At 39.3% G+C, this 25,613-nt stretch overlaps 1 protein-coding gene across 2 annotated transcripts in view; it reads left to right on the top strand.

Annotated features, from left to right (window-relative positions):
* The window catches only part of LOC149015954 (Protein kinase superfamily protein), a 117,604-nt gene that overhangs the window by 11,514 nt on the left and 80,477 nt on the right, over nt 1-25,613 (top strand). For both annotated transcript variants that reach the window (XM_089156906.1, XM_089156905.1), the window contains 4 exons: nt 9,399-9,440; nt 23,806-23,877; nt 23,985-24,120; nt 24,236-24,393. In XM_089156906.1, coding sequence (XP_089013032.1) covers nt 9,399-9,440; nt 23,806-23,877; nt 23,985-24,120; nt 24,236-24,393 — 408 coding nt within the window. The remainder of the gene's footprint in view (nt 1-9,398; nt 9,441-23,805; nt 23,878-23,984; nt 24,121-24,235; nt 24,394-25,613) is intronic.

Below are 25,613 nucleotides of genomic sequence, written 5' to 3'. Positions count from 1 at the left end.
GGTTAATTGTAGAGATTTGGTCTTTCAATTTCTGTGGAATCTCGGTGATAACTCATTGAGAGAGTAGCTCATGGATGGAATGCTTCTTGTGTGTGAAGGAATGAATTATGTGGTGTGGTGGATGCCTATTCCACCACCTGTAGGAAGTATATGGACAGAAAAGAAGGCTTGGTGCTAGTTGGTGGTAGGTGTCACCTGTCAAGTATGAGTATCGAGCAATGCATTGAAAGCTGGTTCTTAAGAGATGTCTAAGAGATATAATTGAGAGAGGTATCGGACACTAGACATGCTTTGATACACAAGGAAATGCTTGCAATACAAGCAGAAGATTGTTTATAAGCATTTTTTTCTGGACCATAAATGTAGCCTGAGGAGCAGCTTGGGGCCATAAACAAGATATCTAAACAAACAAACTCACTCAAAATGGGGAGATTAGGTTAGGATCTTGAAAACTGAAGTCAAGGATATTTAGGGTTTCTAGCGGGTTGGTAGGTTTAGGGTTTGGATTGACTGGAGGGGAGGAAGAACGAGTAATTTCACCCAAAATTGGATGAATTTTGATGGTGGGAAGGTAGGTTCTTGAAAATTGGAGTAAAATAAGGGTTTTGGGGATCTATGGTTTTGATGGACGAATAGGGCTGTCAAGGGGATCAAGTATGGGGGTTTGTCTAAGGGTTTTCTGTGTTGTGATTTGTGAATGCAAGTTGGTAAGAATCTAATGGTTATTTGGGGCTGTGATGGGAATCAATGAGCTAGGGTTTTGAATGCGGGATCAGGTGGATATGGATTTGGCTTAATTTTGATTTTGGGTGGATTCTAATTGTAGATTTAGGCTGTGAATGGGTTTTGGTAAATTATGGTTTTCAAAGTCGACAATAGCCAAGGTGGAACTTAGGTCGCGTTTGTTTGCTGGAATAAAAGTAGGGTGGGAAAAAGGGGTGGGAAAATTCTTGTAAAAAGTGTAGATTTTTTTTACTTTTCCCTTAAATCCCAAAATGGTAGATTGTTTGGTTGTTTGGGGTGGGAAAGTGAGAGACAAGTTTCCTTAAATCAAGGAAACTTGTCTGGTGATGTGGCAACCCAACTTTCCCACCCCATGCCATTTTAAAACCCCACATATTTTGCGGGACTTTGTGGGAAAGTTTGGAAAAGTAAAAAGTGGGACCCACCACTATCACTTTTCCACAAAACCCTTTCCTTTCATTTCCTTCTCCCTCACCCCACTACACATGGGACTCACATGTTTTTTTTTCCCACCCTGTTTTTCCCACCCCACCTTTGCAAACAAACGCAGCCTTAGTGTTTGGCAGTTAGAAAATTTAGGAGAAGAATTTGGGAGGGGAACAGAACTTGCTTGGAGGTTGGTGTTTCTAAGGCCCGATGATAGGTAATGAATAGATTGGATTGCTTGCAATCGAATTTGAACTTGAACAGTGTGTTTGCTCTTCAAATAATGAAGAGGAAGCTTGATTGAGAACTTCTTGAGCTTAGAATCAAATAGTTGACTGGTCCATCCAATCCCAGCTGAGTTTTGATCACACACTAAACTAGAATAATCTCAAGGATCTAATTTAGATAACCCTGGACGAAGATCATGAACAAAGTAGACACTCTAAAAGACCTGTGGCGGTAAGGCAAATAGAGGAACATAAGGAAATAAAGTAGAATATGGAATTCCTCTTTTCAAAATAGAAGATGGCATATGATTAATAATAAAACAAGCAATCAATACTGCATCAGCTCAGAAAGGTTTAGGCACCTTCATCTCAAACAACAAAGAATGTGCCACTTCCATAAGTTGGCGATTCTTCCTCTCTGCAACTCCATTCTATTGTGGGGCTTAGGCAGCAGAGGACTAATGAAGGATGCCAATAGAATTCATAAAAGAGGTGAAACGGGTTCGGAAAGTACTCCTTCGCAGTATCATTACGAAGAGTCTTAACCTAACTCTAAATTGAGTTTGAATTTCCACAATAAAATTACAAAATATATGAAATAATTCAGAACAGGTTTTCATTAAATAAAACCAGGTAACTCTGGAACTGTCATCCACAAAAGTAATCTAAAACCCAAGCTAGAAATTGTAGGACATGGACCCTAGACATCAGAATTAACTATAGTAGAAGGATGGGAAGACCGGTTCACAACCTGGGGTGGATAGCTCACGTGGTGAAGCTTCTTAAATTGACACAACTCGCACTGTAACTTAGAAATATGTTGAAATTGACTATCCAATAATTTTAAACTTTGCAAAGAGGGATGACCCGGCCGACAATGAATCTAATGCTGTAGAGATATGCTCCAACAGGCAACAGAAATGTCAAGCAAAAATAGCTGTCTTGACTCACAACCCTTATTAAATGTCTTCTTTGTCGTAAGATCTTCAAAGAGACAAAAAGCTAGGAAAAAAGGTGATAGAACAATTATATAGAGTGGTTAGGTTATAAACAAAAGATAAGTTAAATGGAAATTCTTGTAAATAAAGGATAGAGGATAAGTTTAAGGAGGTTGTAGCAGTAGCAATGTTGGCAACCTTAGGGGGTTTGCCATGCAATTTCTAACAAAATCTCTAACTGTGACTTGTCTAATCACGATGATGACATATCCTAACTAGTGTATTTGTAGACTCCTGAGAGGTGGTATTTTTTTTATTTCTTGCAAAAGTAGCCCCATGACCACGAGTATTTCCAGAATTGGATCCACAGTTATTAGTGAGTGTGGCAAGTGAAGATGTGTCACCATATGTAGTATCATGGAAGTTCTCTTTGGAGACTTGGAGAACCCTAGAGAAGGTGTAAAATAAGGTGGGCACTTTGTCACCACCGAGTACTTGAGATTTTTCTGAATCAAACTCCTTCACAAGCCCCCCTAGAAAACTCATCATGGCAAGTTGCTCACGCTGGTTTTGCATCCTAATAACATTTAAAGTGATAGGAAGTATAGAATTCAACTCTTCATACATCCTCTAAAAATCTGCAAAGTACTATGTCAAAGGCCAACCCTTCTTATCAATTGGATAGAATTTTGGGGATAGCTCATATATATGAGGAAGGTTGTTCTCACCAGCGTACAAAACATTCAGATATTCGGTTCCTTTACCGCATGGTTCAGGATCTTGCGAGATCTTGTCGAGATCTCCCTAGAGGTCTCGCTTTTGTGAGGCCTCAGAGGAGATCTAAGGCAAGTCTCACGAAATGCAAAATCTAGACCAAGATCTCGGTTTTGTTGAGATCTCGGTTTGACCCGACATCTCAGTCCACCCATTCTTTTAAAGCCCAACTTTTGAGTGAGACAAGTTTAGATCTTGACTTGTCTCGCCTCCTCTGGTTGACAGCTTCCCAAGTTCATGTTTTACTAGAATTTTTGCTGGGTTGTTGCCTCCTCTCACATGCAGCTATTTTGGGCCCAAGCCCAAACGGAAAACGAAATCTCGAGGCCCAAAAATATTATATGGCCTCTACAAGTCCGAGGCGTTGCCTCTTGCACCTCTGCAGTGATGGTCCCTGGACCCCTTTGTGTGTCAGGGTGAACATTGTCGGCAATAAAATGTGAAGCATGAGCCATACCCAACACTTCTGCTATGAACTTATGATGGTTGTATTATTGTATTCTTGAGAGTCGAAAATGTGATGTTCTATTGTACTCATATTATGGTTGTGAAGGTGATAAGGCAAGGTTAGGCGATAGAGGGCAATGAAAACCAAGGCAACACCAAGAAAGGTGGCAAGGCGCACCAGGTCGCCTTTACCCGAAAATGGGCCTGGGCGAATGCTTTGACAACCAAGAATCATATGGATGGAATTCTGTCGGTATTTAAGTTATTTGATGTATCTTATCACTTGCTTTTCTTTTATATGTCCTAATAGTTCTGTATTTCATGCTTCTAACCTTCCATCTTTATTCTTGTAGCATTTCAGTTTCAAACTTAGGGTTGAGTTAGAACTCATACTTACGGTTTTTTTCTCATAAATCTAAGGCCACTAGTGCTTTTAGAAGGCTTAAAATAGGCTAAATACCAACTTTGAGCCCAACCTAACCCTTAAAACCCCCCTGAGATGAGTCCTTGAGTTTACTTGAGTTGGCCCGGGAGCTAGATCTCACCTCCTTGAGTGAGATCTCGCCTACTCGAGTGGGATCTCGCTTTTTCTCAAGGGCGAGATTACCTTGGAGAGCGAGATATTGAACATTGCTTGAGAGCATGAACATAGGTAAAAAGTCCACAATATGTTTCTACATAGAATTCAATATTTGTCCTAAAATACAGGCATCCACCGTCTACCAATTAGGTTTTGAAGTATCAGGTTTTTTGGTCAAGTTATCCTGTTATCCTCTCCCATGGATTACTGCTCTTAACAATTTTCCTTCACTAATGGAAATTGCTGACCCTTTCAAGTTTATATTCAGTAAGCCAATGGGAGGAAGAGGATAACACCTCGGTCATGGTATTTTTATTTTCAGTCTTAGATTCAGCCATCACATTCAACTCAGAAATAGGCCAGAACTAACCCTAGTAATATCTGTCCTTATAAGTTTGAACCAGAAATTGAACAAAGATTTGAATGAGAAATTAAAACATAAAATCCAAAAGAACAGAACCAACCCGAAATTAGAACCAAGGATAAAATTAGATCTGAACCAGAAATTCAAACCAACATGCAGCTTCAAACCAATAGAACCAAACCAAAGTTTGAACCAAATGAAACTCTACCAAAAAATAGGGTAAAATCAGAATTGATTCTCACAAACAGGTTACACAGGACAGCAGAGAAGTTCTTTCGATCATGCACAGCTACCAGGTCGGGTGTTCTAGCAGACCGATTGGTACTACGCAAGGTATTCAATCGATACTCCAGAAAAAGTCAATGGGTTGGTTGATGATTTCAAAAACATCACTCAAATCCTTCAAGAGATCTTTTGTAACGAGCAGAAGTAGGGTTCTTATCTCTCTAAACCAAGTCCCGATGCTGTGCAGCCACTCTTCCATAAAAAAAAAGCCAAAAATGAAACTCTGGGTGCTTCTTATTCCACCGATTCTTCAAAGAGCAGAAAGTTGCAGCTGCAGGTGCTGCCGCCCCTGTAAACAAGACCTAAGAGCATGGTTGTCAAAGCGTCCACCTAGGCTAGACCCCTAGGCCCATTTTTGGGTGAAGGCTTACCTAGTGTCGCCTTGGTTTTCGTTATCCTTTATCGCCTAGCCTTGCCTTGTCGCCTTGATAACCATGCCTAAGAGACTCTCAATTTTTGGCGATGAGTCTACTAGTGTTGCAGGCATATTTGTGAAGTTTAGTGACTTCAAAACAAAGGTAATCTGGAGCACCTATAGTTCTGATGCCATGTTGTAGAGTAGAGAGGAAAATAGAATGGCGAGATGAAGAATATTAAAGTCAGAGAAGAGGCTAGGAGGCCTTACTCTTCGTGTAAGCTTCCTTGCCAAATGTCTTTATGTGTAGAATAGTCCTGTGATTACGGGTATCATAGTGGATCAAACAAACAAGGAAACTGCCAAAAAAGGAAAGTAGGATTCTCAAATCATTGTAGCACCAACTTAAGATCCTCCCAAGTTGCCCTCTTCTGATAATACCTTCAAACAGAATCCAATGTAAATAGCTAAAGTTAATATCCTATAAGGAAACCCAGTTCAAGAACAAGAACCAAAATTCTGACAGTAGGTGCAATTTTAACTTTCTAATGATGAGGTTTTAGTCAAATCTAAATATTTATATTTCTTAATATGGTAAAACACTGCTAAAACTCCAAAATGGGTAGAATATTCTTTTGTTTTTGATGTCTAGAATAATTTTTTGTTTTTTCAAATTGAATTTGGCAACATTTGTACACACCAAATTAAGTTTGACTGAAACAATAACTCCAATGTAAAACAGATTTAAACAATCATCGATTTGTTGGATAGCTTTCAAACAACTCTATGCCTCTATGGTTGCTTCAATTTGATTTATATTAAGGGAGTTATTTCTGGTCAAACGTTGTCTTAGATCGTGTCCAAAAACAATATGTAGTATCAAAGTTGGGTCAAAACCACAAATATTTTTGAGTGTTCTCGACATGGATCTAATCATGGTGGGAGAGCGAGATCTCGACCATCTCGGTCGAGATATGCCATTTTTTGGGCGTCAACTCGGTAGCCCATCTCGGTGGGTTTTAGGGTCCCAGTTAGGCTAAAACTTGGTATTTAGCCTATTTGATGCCTTTTGAACACACTAGTGGCCTTGGATTTGTGAGAAAACAGCCCTAAGTATGATTTCTAAGTCTACCCATATTGTGAAACCGAAATGCTGTAGGATTAGAGAATGCAAGGTTATATAACATATAATATAAAACCATTAATGCTGTAGGATTAGAGAATGCAAGGTTATATAACATGTAATATAAAACCTTAAGGCATATAAATGAAAATCATGTGTATCAAATACATCAAATAACTTAAATGTCATCAAGATAACATTCATATGAGTATTACAATCTTAACTTTCAAGAATAGAATGATAAAAGTATAAAACTGTTAGAAGTTTTATATAAGTCATTAACGCATAAGTTCATAAGACAAGTAGAGGATGGTTGAGCTTTCTTTGATGTTGTAGATGTGCTAAGAGTAGTTGCAAGTGAAACTTTGGCTGAAATCTACAAAAAATTTGGTAAAAATTGAGAGTTCCAGCGAGATATGGCAAGATTTGGGGCGAGATATGGCGAGATATGGCGAGATCTCGAGCGAGATCTCGAGCGAGATATCCCATCTCGCAGATCTCGCCCTTGATCTCGTCTCGGTTTATGAAAAAACCGAGATATCTCGTGAGATCTCCCACTATGGATCTAATGCCTGGATTGTATTTGAAATGTCAAAAACAGGTGGCACAACAATAATATTAGGAAAAAGATAGAAAAGAAAAAAAAGCAGCCCTCCAAACCAAGGTTTGAGTTATCCTGGAGGAGACCCTAGGTTTTGACTGGGATATGTTGAAACCATGACAATCTTGGTTGAAGTCAGTGTTGAAACTGAAATTTAAAACCTTAGATCTGGGTATACTCTTCGGCAATCAGACAGGCTCTTTAGAACCATCAGAGTGAAACTTTATACTGTAAACCCATCTACTTTCATCAGGTCCTTTTTAGGAAGTAAACCCACCAAACACGAGTATTAGTGGTCAAGAGAGTATCTATTCCCACATCCATGGCATGCTTTTGTTCGGGAACAGTAAGTGCCTCAGTATGACTTTGAGCAATAGAATAAGAAAACAAGGATAGAACAAGCAACCATACACATGGAAGATTGGAAAAGAGACAAATTTGTCACTACGGTGCACCACTAACAGATGGTTAAAGTTCAGAAACTTATTTCAGTGGTTTCTTGTTGAGATTTGGTATTTTCCCTGTTAAGTTTCGGTGGGTCATTTCAGTGTGTTTTGGGTCAAACTGTGGCCTGAAACTTCATGGAAGTCTTATTTTAAGCTATATTCTTATATTTAATTGATCGTTTGGGTGTGTTTTAGGTCAAACTAGGCCTGAAACTTCGTGGACAAAGTCCAACCTTTTGTAGCTCCATGGCTAGACCCTTGAGTGTTAAATGACATAAATGATTAGGAATTTAAAATTTTAAACTACTTACTTAAGCCTATATCATTCAAACATTTTGTCAATGATCCAAAATAATTAAGTACTTTTAAGGATGTCACTACATCAATTCCCTCCTAAAGTCCTGATATTTTGTTTAGTTCTTAGTAAATTCTTAATAATAACTATAATGTCGTTTAGGATCAATCCCTCTAAAAGCTTGGTGAAGCCAATGTGCATTGTTCTTTGAGTACCTAGACAGGCTAGACTAGGATATGGATAAGCAGATGATGAAGAAACCTGCTGATGTGTTGTGATACGAATCATTTGACGCTTGGGGGGGGGGGGGGGGCTATATAAGCTTGTGGTTTAGGACCACAAAGATGACTCAATATGTCCATTTGAGTTGGGAGTCAAACTTAATTAACCTGAAATTTCAAACTGAAGTAACAAAATGTCCTAAATTTTGACCTAAAAGTGTTTTTTTTCATTTTGGTCACACCAAAAGACTAAATATGCATTCATTATGGCACCCAACATTGATTGATTTTTGGATTACCCTTCCCACGATCCAAAGAAATCCGATTCACTCTTGTTACAAAATCACCTGGCAATCTTCTGCTTCTTGCCTGTTCACCCTCACAGCTTGGCATCTCATTACTCATCAGATTAAGAAGTTCAACTATCAATGGGAAGACTTTGGTCTGGCTCAGAAATCACATTCCCGAAGCAAGCTTCGTTCTTTGGAGAGTCTCCTCAAACTGTCTTCTTACTCAAGCATTCCTTTGGCATCATCACATCAACTGCTCCCTCTGTTGGAATGCCACAAAAGACGTAGAACATCTCTTCTTTGCCTGCCTCTTTGCTGCTTCTATCTGGAAGGGTATCCTTGTTAAATGTTACCGTAGATTGAGAAGAATCCACCCTTTTGAAAGAGAATGGATTTGGTGGACATGACCTCCCAAGGCTCCTCCATCTGTGACTTCATTGGGAAACTGGCTTAAGGCAACACGGAGGCCTTGAATTCTTGGTTGTTGGGGAGCCTCCTCAAATACAAGGTGCGAGTAGCTTCTCTTTTTCTCATTGAGTCGGATGAATCAAGGGCGTTATAGCGCCGTGAAATTTCTGGAAATGAACCTCCAACTTCAGACCTTTCCTTTAGATCTGGAACTCCATCTCCTTTGATGTAAAAGGAAAATGTTCCTCTGTGGCTGTTTCTTGTAATTATTCCCCCGGAGATAGGCACACTTTAGCCTCCTGTGGCATCTCACAAGCGCCTTCTGCCTTCCTGATGTAATGGCCGGCTTTGCTGTTGTTGCTCCTCTTTTCTAGATCGTGTTTTCCTTTTTGGAATTAAGTTATGCAAGAAAAATTCATCCTGGTTTTGGAACAAGGACAATGGATCAGTTTGTGATGGAGGTGACACAGTACACCTGTACTGGTTGCCCACAATGTCTTCTTGCGCTGAAACCTGTAGTGGTGGTGCAGGGATAGGAATGACGGCAGGAATGGGTGGACGTTCGGGGTCAGCCCGTGTGTCCCCAGATCAAGTGGGTTGAGTAGAGAAGTAGGAGGTGCCCTGAGAGGTCAAATCAGCACTTAACTGATTGAAGTTTCATTGTTTTTATAATGTTCTAGTTATTACATTTAAATCGACTGAAACGTGTCCTTTCCTGATCTCATGATTTTTTTCAGGTTTTTGGTATTTGTGAAAGTATAGTCATGTTTTACTTACTGATTATCTGACGCATCCTGCACCAAGGTTTCATTAAATTTGGAGAAGAAATATGAATGTTTATGAAATGCATTGTAACTATTTTGGTTGATTGCAGTTTCGAGAGACTCTCATTCGCTTGGGCCCGTTCTATATCAAGGCAAGTAATCTCTTCTTTCTTTGCATTGCTAGGAACAATTAGCTGTAGCAAAATTTTCATGTTTCATTTGGTCAGTATTTATTGTCTACTTTTCAGTGTATATCCCCACGAATATCATATGTGGCAGCCTTAGAGCTTTATAAGATCTTTATGTTTTAGCAATTAGCATTTGGTCATAAAATTCAGCTGAAAGTCACTGTGTGGCAAATCTCAGCCCTTCAATTGAAAAAAAGGAGTTTCAATAACTGCTGGTTCTACTTATCATCAAACAAGAAAAGTACTGTTGGTTGGTTTTGCATTCAGAAAGGTCAGACATGTGGAGCCATACGCCGACATGAAAAGGAATTGCATGTGGCCAATTGTGAGCAAGGTTCAGGATTTAGGTTTCAAGCTCATTTAATGGTGTGGATCCTTGGTCCAAAAGACATATCAGATGGGTCAACCCTGGTGTTAGATAACTAAAGTAATCAATGCAAGTGGCAAAACAGTAAATATTGGAAGTTGTATATGAGCAATAGCAGAATGATAAATAATAGAAGGTAATAATAAGATAGCAGTATTGTAGTCATTGGGGATCAAATAACAAAAGCATTGCACCATGTGTGAGTGCAGAAGAATTGTATGTAAAAGGGCAGTCTTGGGAATGGACCTTAAAGAACAAAAGTAAAAAGGAAGAGAATTTTGGGGGAGGAGAAAGGATATGTGATGAAAGGAATGAAGTTAATGATGACTATAATACAAACAAAACAGACCTGAATTACTGTGAAAAGGAAGAGGAAGATGATTGATTGTCCTCTACCTCTATGCTCAAACATGGCATACAGTGTGGGGAGTATCCTTCAATTCTGCATGGTTGAACTTAAGGCTTCAGGCGAAGGGTCACCACCACCACCCGTTCTCTGGAAGGCAAAATGAATGGTACTCAAAGTACAAAATAACCTCCAACGAAGGAGATTGTTGTCCCTGAAACCAAATTTTACTGTGATTTAGCAGTCAAGTCAGGATAGGAGGAAGCTTCAGAACATAAGGAAAGAAGAATAGTGATGTGAGAGCATAGTTCAAAATTTCGCCCATCTCGCCCATCCTAACCTTTGGCACGATCAAAGGGCAGGAGTTAGGATGGGCGAAGACGAAAGTTAGGAATTTTTTACTTATTTTTATTTTTTTTTTATAATTTCGACCCCATGTTTCGGTGGGGTTTTGGGGTTATTTTGGCTTGGTTTTCGGTCCAGCGTAATTTGAGGCCAATAGACACAATGAGACTATTAATTTTGCCTAAACCCTAACCCAAAGTGGTGTTCTTTATTGGCACATACCTGGTTGTATGTGGGCGAGACTGGAAGTTTGGAACATGAATTTTAATGAACATAAATACATTATTCCCATGCCCATCCACATTAAAAAATAAAAAAATAATCCACTTTGTGAAATTTTTTTGACATCGTGAGTTTGTAGGTCTGCCCACAATTTTCAACATATATTATTTGCATGTGTTGGGCATGGCTCATGCTTCACATTCTATCATCAATGACCTCCTATCCAACGCACATGGGGTCCCACTCTCAGGTGAGTGGGCGGCGGTCTGGGGAGGCCGCCCCAAGAGGGGTGTAGAGGGCAGCACCCCCGGGCAGTAGAAGCCTTATCTCACTTTGGATCTCGGGATTTTCTTGGCAGTTTGTGCTTGGGCCCAAACACCTGATGCATGTGTTTGCTGGCAAGATCCCCACAGGAACATGCGGAAAATGACGAAGATTGACTCCAAGATCTAAAAAAGGGATATGTAAGCATAGAACACACATTTCGATAAAATGCACCTTTATAGGCGAAATGGTTGAAATATCTCGCAAGCTTCAACTGTTGTGAAATCTCGCTGGAATCTCACTGAGATATAGCGCTTTTCCATTTCAGAGCCCATTTGGTTTTTGTATTTACTGAATTTTGCGAAAATCTTGCGAATTTTTTACTGGGCGAGAGAGAATCTATGGAAGGGGCAAAATATATGACAGTGAGGGAGTATGTCCCAGAACTTGTATTTATTGTACCATTCATGTAACTGTAAGAAGCAGAATTGTAATAATTCCGATACGATGGATGCAAGAGTTTTCAAAGAAAATAATCAAAGATTCCTAATTATACTCAAAAGCTGAAGTTGTCATCAACTCTAACTGGACTTGTAAATGAAATAGCATCCTAAATATTCTCTACAATTAATAGTTTTTCATCTAAAACATAAAATTACTTGATAAATTCAACTAATAATAACCTTCTAAATGAAAATTTATCCTATTGGGACCTGGCTCGTCTTGGTTTGAGTTCTCAAAACAGGTTTAGCGAGGCCTGTGCAACAGCTTCTGCGTCACCCAAAACTCAAATATTTCAACTGAAACCAAAATTTAAGTTGAAATCTTTACAATTTTGGCTGCAAATTTTGGCAAAGGGTTTCAGGGCTCAAATGACTAGATTAGGTCCCAAATCTTGTAGCAAATCTTATTTTAGGCCTTTTAAACATGGTGAAATCCTTAGATAGAATACAACTCGAGTGTTAGTTTGACCTTAGTGTTAGAATTCATGTTTAAAGGTTAGTTTTGTTGTAAGAGTAGTGCCTGAAGGCGCATTTGTTGTTATAGCCTTGATTTACTGCAAGAGCGAGCGGAGAGAGCATTTGGCCCTCTGACGTAGAAGAGACAAGAGAGCGACTGCCTTCTTCCTGTAGGGACTTGCAAATCATCAAAGGATGGAGGATATATAGACCTAAGCCCGATTCCTTAGAGAATGCCTCTCGAATGATATAGGAATAAGAATAGGATTGACATTGAGGATAGAGAGGGGTCTCAAAGGTGAACATCTCCATTGAGTGACTGTAATTGTAAACCATTACACCCCGAATGGTAGTTTGACCTTAGTGTCAAAATTCATGTTTAAAGGTTAGTTTTGTTGTAATTTTCCTTTTTCACTTTTTACCTCCCTAGGGAGGCTGACGTAATATCCAGAAGTGGTTATGAATGAATAGGAGAGAGAGCTGAGTACTTTCATGTCTCATTTTCTCCTGAAGTCTCCCATCTTCTTCCTCCATCCCTAGCTTAACTCTTGCATTTTACGTGAACAAATGATTTTATAATTTCTAACTTGGTATCAGAGCAAGAGCAAGGTCCTCTGTTTTTAGAGTCAATTGAACCTAGTTTATTTTGATGAAACCTCCATTCGGACCCCAGAAGGAAAAGGGTTCTATTGTAGGCTATACCGTGTGAAATAATATGTTGCTGATTGTCCTTCTTTAAGGCATTCTTGCCTTGATCATTGGTACAAAGCTGAACGATTTTAATCTAAAGGTGCTCGTTCTTTTGCAAATACAACATGTTGTTGTGTCATCCTGGACAACTTGATTCCCAATTACTGCTTTCACCAAGGACCTACGACAGTAGATAGCTTATTCTTTGGAGCTGTATTCTTGAAGCACAGCCACAGTAATAACAGCATTTCCATCAGCTATAGAGTATTTTTTTCAATCCCGTTTCACCTCTCAGTCAAATGTGATGGGCCAAGAGCATTTGAATCGCCTAGGGGCCTTCTGTTAGATACTTAACCAATGTACCAAAAGTTCTGAAGCTGAAGGAACAACCGAACAAGTTGAGCAACACCCTTTCAACCTATCCCATACTAGGCTGGTCCACTCTAGCGTCCGTGCACCAGAGTGGGCCCCACAAGGCACACAACATACCCCCACACTTTTGCAGTTGTCGTACTTAACAGCTCTTCACTCTAGGCAGCTCACACTCTGGCGGTAGGTAGCCCTCTCCAAGCGGCTACACTCTGCTCCCCCTTTTTTTCCTTTTTTTTTGGGGGGGGGGGGAGAGAAAGGCTATGGGGTAGATAGCCCTTTCTTGGCAGCTTTCACTTTATTCTTGGTAGCTGTGTCCTAGCTAGCCCTTTCTGGGATTCTAACCCTTGATGTGGTGTCACCTTTGATACCCATCTGTTATGTTCTCACACATGGGATCGAGTGAATTGTTCAGATGAACTCAAACTTCCTTGGATGGACTCCTGAAATAAATAAGCAAGTTCATTGGATCGACCCTTGTTCTTGCATCTACCTATTTTGAGAAAATGGGAAACACAAGAAGTGGTTTCTTCGTGGGAAAACCAGTTTTCCAATTCAATTCAGTAATTTCCATACATACCACAACTCGGCAAGAAGAACCTTATTTAACGATTCGTAAGTTGAATTACCCCTCCTATTTGCTAGCAACAACTAGCCAACAAATTAGATTCGGTCCTCCCTAAATAATATGACTCAACATAAACAATTGACTCACTTACTAAAAGGTATGAAAAGTAAACTACTGACCCAATGTAAACAATTGACCCACTTATTAACAGCAATAAAATAGGAAATGTTACTGACTCTCCCCTCAATCTAATTGACTCCACAAATTTTGGAAACATAAAAATTAGGTAAGGAAACCTGTTGCGTGCGATTGTGCTTAACATTGCAAATTACATTTCAACGGTTTGATATATCACCTCTCTTTGGCCATTAGTTTGTGGGTGGTAAGCTGAAAAAAAAAAATGAAATCCGTGCCTTGTAAGCGAAATAATTTTTACCAACGGGCACTCGGGAACAAGATCTCGATCACAAGACGTACCATATAATTTAATGATATTATCAAAAAAAGTCTGTGCCACTGGTGTAGAATAGCGATGAGATATAGGAATAAAGTGGCAAATTTAGAAAGACGATCAACTACCATGGAGATTGTAGATTTCCCTTTGGATTTTTGGAACCCTATCTATAAAATCCATTAATAAGTCTGTCCATACCTGCATGGGAATTGGAAGAGGCTGGCTAGGTGTTTGTCATCTGTGTCATTGACAAACATCACATTGTTATCCATCCGAAAAAAAAAATCGCAGTGTTCAGTTTGATCCTTGATGGTTCTTCTCATTCCTGCCCAATATAAAACTGATCTGATTCAGTGTAGAGTTTTGTGATATCCCTTATGTTTGCTTGAGTCGATCTCATTAACAATGGTGACCACTAACAATGAATCTGCCATTAAGTAAATTCTATTTTTGAAAAATAGAATCCTTCGCTATAGCTCTAAGGGCCCATGGCTTCTCCTTGTTGAACCTATTTCAACCATCGTTTGTAAGTTGGGATTATGCCTGACTTATTCTTGAGTTGGTTCTGGCAACCTGGGAATAGGATTAGAAATAACAAAAAGCTCACTTGTGTCATCTCTTCCAATGAGTGCTGCATCAACGACAAAATTTTCACCTCCAGGTTGTTACTCAATGTGAAAAGCATATCCCATGAGTTCCATTAGCCAACTTTGTTCGGCCGGTGTGATGATCCCTTACTCCCATAGATATTTAAGACATCTTTGATCAGACTGTACAATGAACTGTCGACCCAAAAAAAAAGAGGGAAATAGTCGTGCATTGGAAGGGTTTTCTGCCTTCAGATGCTACTTGGGAGGATATGCATCAGATGAAAATTTGATTCCCCAGTTTTGCCCTTGAGGACAAGGGTGCTGTTTGAGGAGGAAGGGGTGTTATGGACATGGTTCCAGATCTCGCTTTCGAGGACAATCTCGCCCTTGAGAAAAAGCGAGATCTCCTTCAAGATCTGGTAATTTTTCAAGGCCCAATTCAAGTGAACTCAAGGGCCCATCTGAGGGGGGTTTCAGGTTGGGCTCAATGTTTTTATTTAGCCTATTTTAGGCTTCTAAACAATTGTTGGCCTTAGATTTGTGAGAAAACAACTTTATATATGAGTACTAACTCAACCTTAAGTTTGAAACCGAAATGATGCAGGAAGAACATTCAATGTTATAAAACATGAAAACACATTACTCACGATGACACAAAAACGAGAAACAAGTGACTGATCAAATATCTTAAATTGTTACAATACAACATCAGCATTCTTGACTCTCGAGAGTACCGTATTACAACCATCATAAGTTCATAAATGACCTACTCACCGCAAAGTTGAACATATGTTTAATCCACACTCAAAGACCTACTCTTGAATGTGGTATTTGGAAACAATTAATTTGGTGAAGGATTTCACATTGGTTGAAGAACCCCTTCAAATAGCATTGATTGATCTTGTTTTCTTGATGTAGATGTACTAAACCTTTCTTAGGAGTGTCGTAGTTGAAGATTTGGCAAGAATCAAGCAAAATATCCTGCCAAAATCTAACTTGGAAGCTCAGTGGCGAGGTGGGAGGCAAAAGGAGCAAGACAAGGTTGGGGTGAGACTAAATCTTGACCTGTCTTGCTTGACTTACGTAAAAAACAAACCTGGTTGAACTAAGATCTTGGGTAGAACTGAGATCTCGACTTGATCGACATTTCGGTCGAGTTTTCGAACTTTCTTGGACTTGTCTTGCTAGGCCAATAAAAAGAGATGTCAAGCAAGATCTCCGACCATAGTGATGCATGTGCAATGTGTTTCCTTTCCTATTGCTTATGTTTTTCAATTTAGCGGGTCAGTTGGTTAGATTAAGGGGGGAGGGGGTTGTTTACTTTTCTTATTTTATTGCCGTTAGTAAGTGGGTCAATTGTTTATGTTGGGTTAGTTGTTTACTTTTCCAATCTTTTAGTGGGTCGATTGTTTACGTTGGGTCCTACATTTTAGGGGGACTAAGTCTAGTTTGTTGGGTAATCGTTTCTAGCAAGTAGGTGTGGGTAGTTTAACCTATGAGTCGTTAGATAAGGTTCTCCTTGCCAAGTTGTGGATATGAGCTGATACCCCATTCTAAGTTTAAAATGTGCATGTGCAGACCGAACCTCCCCACCCCCCTAGATGACATGCTTTTGACACATCACTCCAATTTGTTAGCATGTCTGTAAATTATTGTTTTTTATTTTTTTTTCAAATTACCCTTCTTTGGATTAGATTCATGGTACAAGATTTCACGAGATCTCGCTCGAGATCTTACGCGAGACCTCCAAAATACCATAACTCCATTGAGATCTTGGTCCACCTAATAGTTTATAATCCCACATTTCGGGCGAGATAGGTCAAAGTCTTGACTTGTCTCGCCTCTTCTCGCTTCCCAACTCGCCGACAATTTCCAAAGTTCATTTTTTTACCTCCTCTCACTGATGGCTTCCCTAATCCACGACTGCTATTCATGGGCTCAAGCCCAAACTGTAAAGGAAATCGTGAGGCCCCAAAGTGATATGAGGCGCCTCTAGAACCCCCGCCATGCATGTCGGCAACAAAATGTGAAGCATGAGCTGTACCCAACACTTTTGTTATGAACTTATGATTTATATTAAACTTACAATGATCATGTTATTGTATTCTCGAGAGTCGAGAATGTGATATTCTACTTTACTCATACGGATGGAATTTTGTTGGTATTTAAGTTGTTTGATGTGTCTTGTCACTTGTTTTTCCTTGATATGTCCTAATGGTTATATATTTTATGTTTTATTAAACATCAACTTTAAGCCCAACCTAACCTTAAAATCCCTCAAGATGGTTCATCGAGTTTACTCGAGTTGGCTGGGGGAAAAAATACTAGATCTCAAGCGAGATCTTGCTTTTTCTCAAGGCCAAGATTTCCCTCGAAAGAGAGATCTGGTTTCGTGTCTAGATTACCTTACTAACCCCGAGCTCAAATATCCAAAAGAAAAGAAAACCTGCTCTAAACAGGTGGTGTGAAGTTAATGTGGTTTGTTGGTGGCTGGTGTTTATCCAATCAACATCTTGTGGTTGGTTCTTTTGAAGCTTTCCTCCAAGTTCTTTGAAGTCTTTTTGCTAGTCCAAGTTCAAGGTCTAATTTTTATTCAAGTTATTCAATCAAACAAGTTGTTTTCATGAAAATTCCACAAGAACAGTAAAAGTTGGATCCATCCCAACCCTTACCCTTTCTTCTTTAATACTCTGAACTGCCAAACCCCAACTTTCTTCTCTGTACACATCCACAGATAAAAACTCTGTAGGGCAAACTACCATAAAAATGCCAATTGGATAGGTCCATGTCAGCATGGCCTATGTTCATGTGTCTTTGCTTGCTTTGCTTCTCCTTTCTTGGCTTGTTTAGGCTTGTTCCTAGCACATGGAGTGCTACTGAGTGCTAAAGAAACCCAATTGGATAGGTCCATGTCAGCATGGTCTATGTTCTACATAAACTCCTGGAAAATGATGCCGCCCATGCGCAGGGAGGTGTCTGGCTGGCTGGCTGGGCAGGGTTCCAACCTGTGTTTCCATGTTGCTGGCTGCCACTTGCACATTACCAGCCTATATCATCTGCTACTGAGTGCAGCCCTTATCCAGAAAAAAGTGTTGAAAACCTGTGCATTTTGGAGCAGTCTTGCAGAAACAGAGATGACTCCCTCATCTGGAGTCAGATCGACTTGATTCCAGTTGTGTTGATGGGATGAAACACTTTACTACTCTCCATTTAATGCAATCTATGAAACTCAACCTAGAAGGGGGGGGGGTTGAATAGGTTGAAACTGGTGAATGGCACTTGATCTTGCAAATAATTAACAATTAAAAATGTGTAATGCAGAAATAAAACAAGTGAACAAGACATCAGGATTTATAGTGGTTCGATTCAACTTAATCTATGGCTACTACCTTCTAGCACCTTTAGAATGAATGCACTAGTGTGTTCACTTTCAGTACGGTGGATGGGAACATAACACTTTCTCAAAATCCTTGATTCCAGGCAAGAGCACCCTACAGAATTGTTGCTTCCGTGCAAGATTACCCAACATAATCATTGCTTCCGTGCAAAAGCACCTAATTACAGATAAACTGAAATCAAAACAAAAATTAAACTTCAAACACCAACAGAACCTTAGGTGATTTAACCCCAGGTCAGGGCCAGTCTTCAGGATCCTCTTTAAAGAGCCAAGCAGAAAATTAGGGTTCAATTTTGTTGTTCTAGGTCTGGTCTCAGTCAAATGTTGATGGACAGCATCTAAGTAGACTCCAATATACCCTGCAGCTTAGGGTTCTAAGCTGAATTAGTGTTTGTGAATCTTGTAATCAAGTTTTGTGATGTGGACAGCAGCTATGGTGATCAATTAAGTCCTGTGGTTTAGCTTATTTGACTGCCAAACCTTGAAGGTCCAGGGCTAAGACCTAAGAGGGGATGATTTTGGGGAAAAGATTAGAGTTCGGCCAGGCTGTATTAGGGCTGAAACTAGAAAAAAATAGTTCTGGTTTTAGCTGAATTATTCTTCAAACTAGGTTAAGGGATTTAGGCTTTTGTAGATTCTAGGGTTTCTAAGGTAGAGCTAGGGTTAAGGAAGGGTTGGGGATGATGATTCTAGAAGGAAATAGGATTTTGGTGAAGGATTTGAAAGATCTAAGTAAAAGAAGGCTAGAATTTCTAGGGTTTTGGGAATTTAGGGCAGCAAAGGAATTAGGGTTAACTGTGGGATTGGGTTGGTTCGATTGGGCTGAAACTAAGAGGGAAGGTCACTATGGTTGGGGGAAAGAGTTTCCTAATGTTTGGGACTGATCTAACAGTTAGATTGCCATAGATCAGACCCTGAAATTTGGGTCTCTATAAAAGTGAAAATTCCCAAAAAATAGAAAAGTTGGTGACATGGGAATTTGGGTTATGGTTTCAGGGTTTTGGGGGATGAGTAGAGCTTCTTCTAGGGTTTGAGTTTTGCAGAAGGGAGGAGGTGAAGATTTTTCAAAGGAATTCAGATGTGGGAGAGGGGAGGGGTAAGCTGGAGTTTGGGGTTTTGGGAAGAATGTGGCTGCCAGAAGTTTGGGAGTGGGAGAAAGAGGGTTGTGAGTGACAGATGGAAAAGGGAAGAGATAGGGGTTGGGGTATAGTCTTTTTCTACTTACTTGAGGGGGGAATGGGAGCTTGAAGAAGCTTAACGGAACAGCAGCCGCAAGTTATCCTCCTTAGGGAACCTACGACCGGAAACCTGGCGTCTTCAAATCTCAAATTTTATTCAATAATCAAGTCTAATCTGTTACAGCTTACTGGGGCTATATTCATAGCCTCTTACAGTCTTACAAGAGGGAAATTTCAAAAAGGACTCAACAAAATAAAAGACTATATAGAACAAGGAATTCAATTAGGACTCAAATTCCTTTTCACACTAAAAACTCTGCTTAAGCAACTAGAAAAGGATTTCTAAATAAGAATTCCTAAACTAAAAGAGACTTGCAAAACTACAACTTATATTCAAGAAGGAATCCAACTTGAAAGAGATTCCAACTAGGACTCCCAAAACAGACTAGGACTCTAATCAATAACTCCAATAAAAAACAAAAAGTAGATCCTGGGCCCTAATAAAATATTGAACTTTTCTTGGCCAATTGGGACTTCAGGGGAGCTATCAAAATGACAATTTTGCCCCTAATAGGGTTTGGCCGTCCTTTAGGGCCATAGGGAGTGGGCTGATTTGGGGCCTAATCCTGGTTACATCATTAGGGGTGGCACTTCCCTTGAAATGAATGAATGCAAGTGATTGAATAAGCCTCTACCGAACCAAGATCAACGTTGAGATCTACACTTCAACCTTCTTTTACAATAGGAAGTGGGTCATCAAAGGGATTTAAATAGTCGGGAGACTAAAAGGCTTTAAAGGCTGCACAATAATGGTGGCTTTCTGGTCCTTGGGATTTGTACTAAAGTGTGTCATAAAGATCTATATTATAGCCAAAAGGTTGGTCTAAATTGGGTTCCAATAGATATAAAAATGATCATATTTTTAAATGACCGGTAGACCTTCAGGCATCTCCCGGTCGACCTTTATATACTAGCTGTGGGAGTACAATTGGCACTCATAGTCGATTGGTGGTTGACTGGATGCATTGACTGTTAGGCTTCACTTCAACTGGTCGACCAGGAGCTTATATTGGTACATACAGTTAGCTCATTGGAGTGCTTATAGTTGATCATGCTTAATAGCCAACAGGTTGATTGGCACCATGGTAGAAGATCTCGCTCTCTCGAGATCTCGCCACCTTGAAAAAGAGAGATCTCGACCATCTCGGTGAGATCTCGGTCGAGATATACAATTTTTTGGTGTCAACTCGGTGGGTTTTAGGGTCCCAATTGGGTTGAAACTTGGTATTTAGCTTATTTAAGGCCTTTTGAACACGTTGGTGGCCTTGGATTTGTTAGAAACAACCCTATGTATGATTTCTAAGTCTACCTATAGTGTGAAACCGGAATGTAGTAGGATTAGGGATTGAAATGTTATACAACATGTAATATAAAACCTTTAAGGCATATAAATGAAAAGCAAGTATATCAAATGCATCAACTAACTAAAATGTTATCAAAATTCCATCCATATGTGTATCACAATCTCAATTTTCAAGAATAAAATAATTATACAACCATAAGAAGTTCTATATAAGTCATTAAATCATAAATTCATAAGACAAGTAGAGAATGATTGATCTTCCTTGTTGTAGATGTGCTAAGAGTAGTTGCAAGTGAAAATTCAGCCAAAATCCACAAAAAAAGGTAAAATTGAGAGTTCCAGCGAGATCCAAGGCGAGATCTCGAGCGAGATATCCCAACTCTCTGCTCTCGCCCTCCATATCATCTCGCCAAGGTGAAAAAACGAAATATCTCGCGAGATCTCCCACCATGATTGGCGCACAGACCGACTACATTTTAGGATTTTCTAAGCACCTTTTGGGAATTCCTTTTATACCCCTAGGGACTGACTTAATAGCCCCCTTTGCGCATGTGGTTGATTTGCTAAAATGCGTAACTTCAATTTTTCATGGATTTTACATGTGCCACTTTCTATAACTGTATACATGGACTTTAAGGAAAGCCTTCACACTAGTCTTGAATCTTGAACATCTCTTTGCATGTGGGGAAATCCAATCCTTGGTCTTCCACTCCTTGAGTCCTCGAGATCTTCACTTTGTAGTCTTTCAACAGCAATCGTGTAGTGTAAGCTCTCTACATGGTTTTTTGTATTGAGCATAACTATGCCCATCTTTGATCACACAAGTAAATGATTAGCTCACATCTACATGTGTTTGTTATCATCAAAGCACCTCAAGGGTAGTGGGTCAGTTCCCAACTTCCCGAAACAATTCCCCAGGGGCAGTAGGTTAATTCCCTAAGAATCTAATCATTTTGCATCTGGCCTACTCAAATTGCGTCAAGCATGATGCATGCTACCACTGCCATTGCCATTGCAGTTGTACCTGCCTCTTGTTTACCGTACACTAGTCAATTTGATTGTTGAGAGCAATGACAATCCATAAAAAAATATTATTAGAATTTCAGCACCTGCAATCAGCCTAGGGACTGAAAGGAAACTTAGAAAGAAGAAGAAGAATAGAAGAAGAACAACGAAGTGAAGGGGGAGAGAGCTTGCATGTGTATGTTGGCTCTCCCCTAGTACTTTATTTATAATGTAAAATCAAATTTCAATTAGGAAAACTTTCCTAAACTGAGTTACAGCAAAAAAGGAAAATTATATATTGCATGGAATCTCCCAAATCTACTAAAAAGGAAACTATTATAGGGATATTACTTGTCAACCAAGCAATAAGAAAATTAGAAAGTAACTAAAATAGAAACCTAAGCTAAAATAGAAACTCTTATTCTCCAAAACTTGTTCAACTAAAACTGCTTCTCCAAAATAGAAACTTGTGCCCCATGGCTGTTGCAATTCTCAACACTCCCCCTCAAACTAGAGCATGCAAAAAGAAAGCTCTAGCTTGGACAATAAGAATAAACTTTAAAGGTAGCACTAGTCTCAAACCGTCTGCAGATAAACATTGAGAGAACTTCACCTAAGAGATAATCAACTTCAACTTTAAAAACAATCTTTAATTCTTCATGTTGAATGAATCACCCAATAATGAAAATAATCGGCAGTATTGAAGATGAACAAAATCCATAAATATAACAGTTTCAAAGGCACTATACAAATAATGCCAGTAGTATGGAGGAATTTCCATACTAATAGATATAAATTTGAGCCAAAAGTCAAATATTAGAAGTAGGTAAGGTGCAACTCCAATGTCTGCACAGGTAGGCAAGGTGTAGCTCCAATGTCCATATAAACTCTTCGCAAGAAGGCAAGTAGTAGGTAAAGTATGGGTGGGTAAAAGGCAATATTTGTTATTGTTGACCAAGTAGGTAGGTAAAGAGCATTATTGGTTACTATGGACCAAGTGGATAGGTAAAAGACTGTATTGGTTATTATGGATCAAGTAGGTAGGTAAAATGCAGTATAGGTTACTGCCAAGCAGGTAAAGTAGTATCGGTTACTACGGACCAAGTAGGTAGACTAAGGTAGTATAGGTTACTATAGACCAAGTAGGTAGGTAAAGGTAGTATTATGGGGTAGTACAGTTGATTTTGATAAATAGAAAATGATATGATAAACCCAACAGTAGAACTCACAAATATATTCAGAATGTCGTAGCAGTAACGGCAATAGCAGTGATAGGAGCAGCAGTAGATATGTCAATACCTCAGCAGTGGTTGGCAGTAATTGCAGAAAAAAGGGAAAGGTCTTCACGAATGTAAGGACAACAGGCTGTCTAATTTATAGACTCAAACTAACTTATACACCAAAACAAACATCGTAGAGGATCATGATGGGACTGACATATCTCATGAAATAAGAGTTGAGGTAGCGATAGGTGGCTGCAAACCAAGTAAAGAAACAGAAGAAAAATTGAGCAATCAAGAGAGAAGTAGTCCCTAGGCTGATTAAACTTGCTTTGATACCATGTTAGAATTTCAGCGCCTACAATCAGCCTAAGGATTGAAAGGAAACTTAGAAAGAAGAAGAAGAATAGAATAAGAATGAAGAAGAAGAAAAATAAGAGAAGGGGGAAGAAGAATAGAATAAGAATGAAGAAGAAGAAAAAGAAGAGAAGGGGGAGAGAGCTTGCATTTGTATGTTTGCTCTCCCTTGGCACTTTATTTATAATGTAAAATCAAATTTCATCTAGGAAAACTTTCCTAAATTGAGTTACAGCCAAAAAAAGAAAATTATATATTGCATGGAATCTCCCAAATCTACTAAAAAGGAAACTACCTTAGGGAGATTACTTGTCAACCAAGTAATAAGAAAATTAGAAAGTAACTAAATAGAAACCTAAGCTATAGAAATTCTTATTTTCCAAAACTTGTGCAACTAAGACTGCTCCTCCAAAATAGAAACTTGTGCACCAAGGCTGTTGCAATTCTCAATAGACACCATATAGAGTTGGCAGCCGACCTAGCCTGTCTCTTTCTAACTTGAAAACTTTGATATTCTTATTGCTTTAAGTAATTTGAATATAAGATGGACTATCTCATCCTTAAAAAGATGATTAATTCAGAAGCTTTGTGGATAGTTTGTGTTGGTTCTGATTTTTTTTTCCTTGGATTTACAGCTTGGTCAGGCTCTGAGCACCAGGCCAGATATATTGCCAACTGCATACTGCCAAGAACTTGCTAAGTTGCAGGTGTGTCAAGCTTTCTTAGTCATGTTCACTAGGCTCCATGGACTGTCATGGATTCACAATCAATTTGTCTTTCTTTCTCACAGTTGAATATTTTCTCTACATGCTAGGATCAAATACCCCCATTTTCGACTCGTGTTGCTATGAAATCTGTTGAATCTCAGTTGGGTGTTCCTTTATCACAAATATTTGCTGATATCAGTGAGGTGCCTGTTGCAGCAGCATCCCTAGGACAAGTGTATAAAGGTTGGGAAAATGTATTCATGTTTATTTTATGTTAGTTTCTAATTTGTATCTTCTGAAGGGGATCTTGCAGAGGTTTACATTAAATACATTCTCTTAATGTGTCAATTCTTTGCAGCGCATTTGCTTTCTGGGGAGCTTGTAGCCGTTAAAGTACAAAGGCCTGGTATGTCACTCAGGTTGACACTTGATGCCTTGTTATTTCGTATGATTGGAGGCCAGATGAAACGATTTGCCGCGGCCCGAAAGGACTTGTTGGTAGCAGTGAATGAGATGGTGAGGTTATTGCTTACTTTCCTTTTTCTTTGTAATGACAAATAATGCATAATTGACCATCTTATTTCTAATGCATTACTATTTCTAAATCTTGATATAAAATGAAAAAAAAGAGTTTCTTACGTGGAATAAGCAATGGAGTGTCCTCTTCATGGGCATAGATGTTCGATTTTACTGGATAGCTCTTTTCCTAGACAGTCTTTCTCTCTTTGAAATTCTGGTGGCAATGTGGCATGGGAACTTTTTCTTTGATTATTGGAAGCAGAAGCCTTTATCCGGCATTCTCTCTCTCTCTCTCTCTCTCTCTCTCCACACACACACACACACACACACACACACATTCATATCCAACATACCCTTCAGACGTCGTTTTTTCACGTTTCAGGATCGTTTTGGGAATTTTACTGTTTTCAGTGGCATTTTTTTAATTTGTGTTTTTTCCGTTTTAGTGTTTCTTGGCACTAAACTTTGAGAGACAGAGTCTCCATTTTCAATCCATTCCTCTGTTTGGTCTTGATTCTTTGTCATTTCGGCATCATATCGCTTAGCACACACTCTTAGACCCTAACCTCTTTCTATCATCGCTTGCACCTCAAAACACCTTCAACCCAGTCGCTAGTGCATTCATCAGCCTCCTGAGACACTTGAACCATACCCTCTTATCACCTCACTCATTTTCTGCCATTTGGGGATCTCCTTTTCATGAGCCTATCTCCCAGTCATCCCCTGTGCTTCCATCAGCCTGTTCTCACAACTCACAGCCAGCATCCCACACCCCACTTCTGCAGAAAACGTGCCTCCAGCACTCTGTGTACTTGCTGCAACTTCAGTGGAGCTCACTAATCTATGGTAGTATTTCACATCAGTAATGAAAGAAACAGAATCTAGGACTTCCGAGTCAGTTTTTGCATGAAGCCATTAGTTACCTATTGTTACGGATGTCAATTTGGTACCAAAATGGCATACTGAAATTGAAATTACCCACATAAAACTGTTCAATGCAGGACTGTTCCAGAAACAGTACAACACTACGGTATTTAAAAATAGTATTGGCTGTGGCATTTCAAAACTGTTGGTGTATACTGAGACCATACTGTGTATAGTTTATACCACTTAGGGGTATATATATATACAAACATGTATATCCTTGTGTTTAATTCAAATAAATTAAGTATATAAATAGGTGATTTGATGCCCTTATTTTGTATTATTTGCACTAA

The sequence above is a fragment of the Hakea prostrata genome, chromosome 5 (genome assembly GCF_041222555.1).
Source record: "Hakea prostrata isolate BN-2017 chromosome 5, UWA_Hpros_2, whole genome shotgun sequence".
In the NCBI taxonomy this organism is placed as follows: domain Eukaryota; kingdom Viridiplantae; phylum Streptophyta; class Magnoliopsida; order Proteales; family Proteaceae; genus Hakea; species Hakea prostrata.
Note: the sequence above shows the minus strand (reverse complement) of the source record. Positions and strands in the feature narration are given on the sequence as shown.